Source organism: Malania oleifera, chromosome 6, assembly GCF_029873635.1.
Source record: "Malania oleifera isolate guangnan ecotype guangnan chromosome 6, ASM2987363v1, whole genome shotgun sequence".
Classification (NCBI taxonomy): Eukaryota; Viridiplantae; Streptophyta; class Magnoliopsida; order Santalales; family Ximeniaceae; genus Malania; species Malania oleifera.
This window is the reverse complement of record NC_080422.1, coordinates 96,050,641-96,057,904: the sequence shown is the minus strand read 5'-3', so window position 1 is coordinate 96,057,904 and position 7,264 is coordinate 96,050,641. Positions and strand designations below refer to the sequence as shown.

At 40.8% G+C, this 7,264-nt stretch overlaps 1 protein-coding gene across 1 annotated transcript; it reads left to right on the top strand.

The window, feature by feature from the left end:
• The first annotated feature begins 776 nt into the window (after positions 1–776).
• Positions 777–5,943, top strand: LOC131158852 (proline-rich receptor-like protein kinase PERK1). The gene is made up of 8 exons (XM_058113763.1): positions 777–1,636; positions 2,354–2,914; positions 3,150–3,236; positions 3,335–3,405; positions 3,734–3,810; positions 4,319–4,466; positions 4,759–4,920; positions 5,418–5,943. The coding sequence occupies exons 1-8, from the start codon at positions 1,060–1,062 to the stop codon at positions 5,727–5,729; spliced, it is 1,995 nt and encodes a 664-aa protein (XP_057969746.1). The 5' UTR covers positions 777–1,059; the 3' UTR covers positions 5,730–5,943.
• Positions 5,944–7,264: the final 1,321 nt, after the last annotated feature.

The window sequence follows — 7,264 nt, the reverse complement described above, 5'->3', positions numbered from 1 at the left end:
GTTCAATTTAACCATAGGTGAATTTTTTTTTTTTTTTGGGTTTATTAGAAATTAATTGAACTTTATTATACACAATTGAAAACAACTTATCTTTAATCCTTCATCATTTTTTTTTTATTTTTTAAAAATTTTAATATAAAAATATATAAAGACAGTAAAATAGGTCAACGGATATTAACTTATTAATGGATAAATTCAAACAAGTTAAATTCGGATTATCGTACCTATAAATAAGTGACTAAAATATAATTTAAATTCGCTAAATTAATTAATTGGTTATATTCAACAATATAAAATTTTAAAATGTGTCTATTTGTCATTATTTTAAAATATTTTTAAAAATGAGTTACATTTTTTTTCAAAAAAAAAAAGAATAACATGGGTATGGATTATAAGTTTATGAAGAATGATTATGGATCATAAAAATGAATTTGAGCTAAAATTAGTATACTAAATCAGTGATTCAATGGAGCATCCTACATGAACTTATTTAACCTAATAAATAAACGGGTCAAGTTACTATTGTTTTAATCCGAAGTTAGTTTAAGAAGATGAGTCCGGGTTGGGCTCGACCATGGCCCACATCCACCGGTAACATTTCGAGAATCAAAACAAAGCAATGAGTGTAACCAAACAGAACCCAGAGAAGATAAAAAGTGTGACCAAACAGGGCCAAATTGTCAGGAGAGGGCCCGGGCGTGGGGGTGGGGGCGGAGGGAAGTCGTGTGGGGCCAACACATCCGTCAATCTGAGTTGGGGCTACAGCCGGATAATTCCTATTTCGTCTCGTTCATCATCATCATGTGAAAACACTTCTTCATCGTCTTCTCTCTCTCTCTCTCTCTCTCTCTCTTTCCAAAAGCAATTCTTCAAAATTCGGAAACCAAAACGCTTTGTCTTCCCCATCAACAACCCACTGCTCTCATCTCACCACCTCTGCCTGCGCATCTCTCTCTCTCTGTCTCTCTCTCTCTACTAGGAGGGAAACAGGAGAAGCAAAGCACAAGACAACAGACTTCCGGCGTTCCGGGAAGGACTCCGCGTCTTCAGTTTTTGACAATGTCGTCGCCGACGCCGGGAGCCGCGCCGGCTCCTACCTCCCCACCGGCCCCCAACTCCACTGCGCCCCCGCCGGCCACCCCATCTTCTCCGCCGCCCGCGACTCCTTCAGCCCCACCTCCAGCGGCGACCTCTCCGCCGCCACCCGCTACTCCTTCCTCTCCCCCGCCATCAGCGGCTTCTTCTCCCCCGCCTCCCGTCTCTCCGGCGTCTTCTCCGCCGCCTCCGGCGACGCCGTCTGCTTCTCCTCCCTCGACCCATGCTTCGTCTCCTCCGCCGCCGACGACCAAATCGCCACCGTCTTCTTCCCCTCCTCCGCCCTCAAATCCCTCGACGCCGTCGTCTCGGAGTCCGCCGCCGCCTGCGACGGCCTCGAAATCTTCGCCTCCGCCGCCGTCCTCTACGTCGTCAGACTCCTCCAGCATATCTACTGGAGTTGTAGTCGGAATTGCTCTAGGTGGGGTTGTGATACTTGCTCTGTTGAGCCTTATGTTCGTGTGCTGTTGCAGGAAGAAGAAGAGGAGAAGATATGACGGACCTCAGGATTACTATGTGCCACCTCCACCTGGTCCCAAAGGTGAGTGATTTTGTCGATCTACTCTTTATTTGCTCATCTTCATGTTCAAGAACACACGTTCCTGGGTTTTGTAGGATTTTACTGATTTCTGGTTCAATTTGAAAATAAATTTGTCGCCACAGCTTGGAATACAGGACCATTGTTTTCTTCCTTTTTCCTTTTCGTATGTTAAGTGATTATTTGTGGGTTCTGCGTATGGATCTGGTCATTGCTTTGGTTTGCTCGGGGGACTATGGTGTGTCTGGGTTGGAATGGAGACCTGCTGACTGTGATGATCTAATTGACTTTATTTAAGGTTTATCATCTGCAACGTTAGGGAAGAGCCTATTTTTATTTCATTTTTTTTTTTTAAATAATCGTTTCATAGTTAGATGATTCTGCAACCTGGAGTAATCTAAATTTCACTGGGGTTCCCTTGCTTGAATGGATTCCATGCCTGACAACACCGCCTCTGCCTATGATTAATAAAGTGAGGAAATTCTGATTTGCTCACAACCGCATTGGAAGAAAGTTGCCATTTACTGAATCCTGTGACACACTGATGGCTTGATTTAAAGAGTTCGGAGGGAAAAAGTTCAATGCTTTAGAAATATGATTGGAAAAATGCAATGGAACAATTTCATTTACATGTGCTACTTCTACCATTTCTTTCTTTCCTATGCTTATTAACCTAAAATTTTCTACTCATTTTCAATCGATTTTGTTGCCAATTGTCAGATGACCCGTATGGTGGCCCACCAGTGCGGTGGCAGCAAAATGCACCCCCACCAGCCAATCAGGTCATGACAATGATGCCAAAACCCTCCCCTCCGCCAGCAGTTGCATCACGGCCACAACACCCGCTGCCACCTGCTACGCCTCCGCCTCCTCCGCCACCCTTCATGAACAGTAGCGGAGGCTCAGGATCCAATTATTCTGGTTCTGAAGTCCCACTACCGCCACCATCGCCAGGCATTTCCTTGGGCTTTTCAAAGAGCACATTCACTTATGAAGAATTGGCAATGGCCACAGATGGCTTCTCGGATGCCAACCTCCTTGGGCAAGGTGGTTTTGGGTATGTACACAAAGGAGTCCTTCCTAATGGAAAAGAAATTGCAGTTAAGCAGTTGAAAGCTGGGAGTGGCCAGGGGGAGCGAGAATTTCAGGCAGAGGTTGAGATTATTAGCAGAGTACATCACAGATATCTTGTGTCATTGGTTGGTTACTGCATCACTGGCTCCCAGCGGTTGCTTATTTATGAGTTTGTTCCAAACAACACCTTAGAGTTCCATTTACATGGTAAGTGTATTTGCATCCCTTCTATTTTTAATATTATACTAGACTGGAGTGTGCTACTGAAATTGCTGCTTATTAGTTATTAGGAATTATGAAGCACTGCTAATTTCCTAGTTTCATAGCTAGAGTTCTGCTCCAGATCAAAGAGACTATGAATTCTAGATGCTTCATTTGTTAAGAATTTGAAGTTGATGTTATGTGCCTTTGATGGAGTTCTAATAAAAATTTCTTGTTTCAGGAAAGGGCTGCCCAACAATGGATTGGCCCACAAGAATGAAAATTGCTCTTGGATCTGCAAAAGGATTGGCATATCTGCATGAGGACTGTAAGTTGCCATCCCCCTTATATGCATTTTTCCCCTCTCAGAATGCAATGTCCAATATTTTTTACCATGCCTCATATTTAAACTATATGTGCTTGCAGGTCATCCTAAGATCATTCATCGTGATATCAAATCAGCTAATATACTTCTGGATTTCAAATTTGAGGCAAAGGTAAGATTCCTATTATTGTTCTCAGGTTGTTCATCTGTGGTGCTTGAGCTTCTGATTCATTAAATTATGAATGGAGATGGTTCAATTCTTGTCTAATACAACCCTAACGTGTACTTATACTGGAAAATTTACATTGTTGTTGATTCTGTTTGTACAGGGGTTTCTCACTAGGAAATAGGAAAAATATGTACATTTAATCTATCTGTGGCTGCTCTGTGTTCAAGTGCATGGAGTTGGCTGCATATTAAACTCAGCTTGCTGATTCAATTTATGATGCTCTAATTCCTGCTAGTGTTGTATTATTAACGAATGTGAATGCATTGCTCAGGTTGCTGATTTTGGACTGGCAAAGTTCTCTTCTGATGTTAATACTCATGTCTCCACCCGGGTGATGGGAACTTTTGGGTAAGACTAGTTACTTTCATTTACTGTTCCACTATGTATTCTAATTTTAATAGTTTCTGGATGGTTTAGAATAAACTGCAAGATGAATTGAATCTTTTGTTTTAGTTCTGTCTGTTTTGAACATTTTTTCCTGGATCACAAGATTTGATTCTCTCCACTTTGTATGTTTCCCACTAAATACCGTGTTCCCAAGTTCCAACCATTATTGTGTCAAGATCGAGTCTATGTTTCTTCTGTTCCTGAGTTCATGTTGAAACCTGAAAGTTTCAAGTGTCTTGCATTTTGTATTGATGCAGCCTGCTCCTGATGCTCTATTTTCATTCCCAATTGTCAAGTTTGTGTAAAGGCATAATCTGGGTCATATTTATAGCCATATCTAGCATATTATTAGTTTCAAGGTTGACTTTTGAGTCTATACCCCGAAGATTTTTTGGCCAAGTCAGGCACTGTGATGTTCATCATCAATTCGAAGGTTTTGTTTATGTTCTTATGTGCTCACCATGTGCAGGTATCTGGCTCCTGAATATGCTTCAAGTGGGAAACTTACAGACAAATCAGATGTTTTCTCCTTTGGAGTCATGCTTCTGGAGTTATTTACTGGTCGCCGACCTGTTGATACAACTCATACTTTCATGGAAGATAGTTTGGTTGATTGGGTGAGTTCTCCCTTGCATCAACATTACCTTTTGTTCTTTTTCTTTTCTTTTCTTTTCAGTAGCATTAATAGTTTGACTATCAGAAAAAAATTTCCAACAATGCAAACTCTTCCACGTGTGAGAATTTATTAGCTGTCTAATGATTTGAGCAATGCCTTCTCCTGCAGGATTTTTTTCCCAAAAGGAATCTATCTCTTTTTCCCCTTCTTCCTCACATTTTTTGCTGTAATGGAGAGTTATTGGATTTATAGGCATCATTAATTTGACAAAATTGCCTGTGTTGATATTATAGGCAAGGCCTTTGCTTGGACGAGCTTTGGAAGATGGAAACTTTGATATTCTTGCCGATCAACGGCTGCAAAATAATTACGACCCCAATGAAATGGCTTGCATGGTTGCTTGTGCTGCTGCTTGTGTGCGTCATTCTGCAAGGCGTCGACCACGAATGAGCCAGGTAACTTGTTTAGAATCTGGAGCTTGGATGCTTAGTCTCAATAGCCAGGAAAATTACTTGCACAACTCCATATCAATTTGATTTGACAGGATCCAATTGGCTTCACATATGAAGCACTCACATAGCACATCTGTATTCATGTAATTCTTGCAGTAGTATACTTTTGGTCATAAATATTTTATAAGCCCATATAATATTGAGCATATGGCTCGTAAAAGAAGTCAGGAGTGGGAATTAGATGTTCTTTCCATTCTGATAGTGGAATTTTTATTGGAAATTGATTATCTTGTCTCCCCTGGAATCTTCTGAACTTGGTTGGCTTTAAAGTCCCAAAAGAAGGCTCAGCTAGTGGCGAGTCCTGTGCTACTGGCCACAAGCCCTATTCTAATCCTTGAAGAACCATAGTTGGGTTTTATTTTTTTAGGCATATCCATTTTTTTTTTGGTTGTTGTTTGTAAGCTGACTGCTAACCAATAGGCACAACTGGATTTGAGCAGATAGTTCGAGCGCTTGAAGGGGACGTGTCCTTGTCAGATCTGAATGAAGGAATACGACCTGGTCACAGCGCAGTCCACAATTCCTATGGAAGCTCAGATTATGACACCAGCCAATATAATGAGGACATGAAAAGGTTCAGGAGGATGGCATTGGCAAGCCAGGAGTATGGCAGCAGTGAGTACAGCGGCGGACCAACCAGTGAGTATGGATTGTACCCATCAGGCTCAAGCAGCGAAGGCCAACGAACTACACGAGAAATGGAGATGGGAAAGATGAAGAAAGACAGTCGAGGTTTCAGTGGGGGCTCTTGACAACTGAATCCCCCATTTTTTTCTGTAGCCCATACCTTATTCTTCTTAATACCTGCAGCCCGCAGGATGTATGTTGCTTTACGTTAAAAGAATGGCATGTTTTGCTTGAGAATACACTGATTTTTTTTTTCCTAACTTTTTTTTTTTGCATTGTATTTAATTCTGCGTATACAAGAAGTTAATGGAGATATTGCATCAATTCTTTTATGTTGTACTTCTAAGTGTTGTGTTCAATTTGTTCATTCAGATGTTCCGCTGACTGTTTTTTCATCCTCATTCTTTGTATCTATTCACTTTTATTGAATTAAGAGAGTACAGTGACTTGTTTGTGGATGTGTGTGTGTGTGTGTGTGATTAATCTATAGGCTGTCTGTCTGTTGAAGATGATGTGGGCTTTCTTGCAGATTGTTAAGGTAGGTCGAAAGCAGATTGTTAAGGTAGGTCACAGGTGGGACTTCGCCATCATCCTGTGGTGCTCATCAAGGTGAGCCTTCTCCATTTTTCAACCATAATGGTGGGTTACACACAATGATGGGTTCTTTGCTGTTGGTAGAATTAAAAAATAGGGAAATGGGTTTGGTTTATTATATATGCGAGTGGTTCAACCATAACATTGAAGGTCTCGGGTCACCTCATTCATTAGCAGTGTTATAACTATGAGGGCTAGGGTTTTGTTCAGGGTTTAAGTAGCCGTCATTGGATTGGTGATGGGTTCAAATTTTATTCAGCAACTGGATGTGTACAAAGCACGAACTACAGGTACGGAGACGTCCCTGAACTCCTCAAATTTGCATTCTCATGTGATAATTGGTCTCTACCCATTTGTGCTTCTGCAACAACTCGCATTCTATAACAATCTGAAGTCTCAAACCTAAACCAATATATATATATATATATATATATATATATATATATATATATATATGAAAAGGAAAACAAGCTTTGGACGCTTTCGAATAAAGTCAAGGAAGCTTTTCGTCAAATGCAGTAAAGCAAATATATGCAGAAGTGGTATCCACGTTTGCTGTGGGCATATATGCACCGTCCAGCACATCTTCCCTGGCATTTGGTGCATGTGAACCGTGCCTTCAACTTATTTTGCCTTTTAAGAGAGAGAGAGAAAGAGGAATTTGGCATATTTGATTTCACCAGACCCATGGGGCTATGGCTAACATATATATATATATATATATATATATATATATATATATATATATATATATTATACTAGGACAGTGAAATAGGTTGACGAAGAATGGTGAATTACAGCTGCCGCACCCCAAAGACCATTATACGCGGGTATGGAAAGGTCAAAAGTGCTTCTGCAAGCTGTCCCCCCTGCCCACTCGAAACCATAGCTATAATAATTATACATTTTAATATATTTATATCAATAAAATATGTGGTATGTTTGCACACTTATTAGATAGTACCATGTAGACCCGTAGTATAATTTATTTTTAACTTTTAGCCACACCCATCATCCCCCCCCCCCCCCCCCCCCCTCCCTCCCACGGGTAGCTAGTTTATCGAAA

Bases quoted from the DNA above. Each gene is read 5' to 3' on its own strand.
- LOC131158852 (XM_058113763.1), top strand. From the start codon at position 1,060: ATGTCGTCGCCGACGCCGGGAGCCGCGCCGGCTCCTACCTCCCCACCG. The intron at 3,406-3,733 runs GTAAGATTCCTA...TGCATTGCTCAG, and splicing joins ATTTCAAATTTGAGGCAAAG to GTTGCTGATTTTGGACTGGC. The intron at 4,921-5,417 runs GTAACTTGTTTA...GGATTTGAGCAG, and splicing joins GTCGACCACGAATGAGCCAG to ATAGTTCGAGCGCTTGAAGG.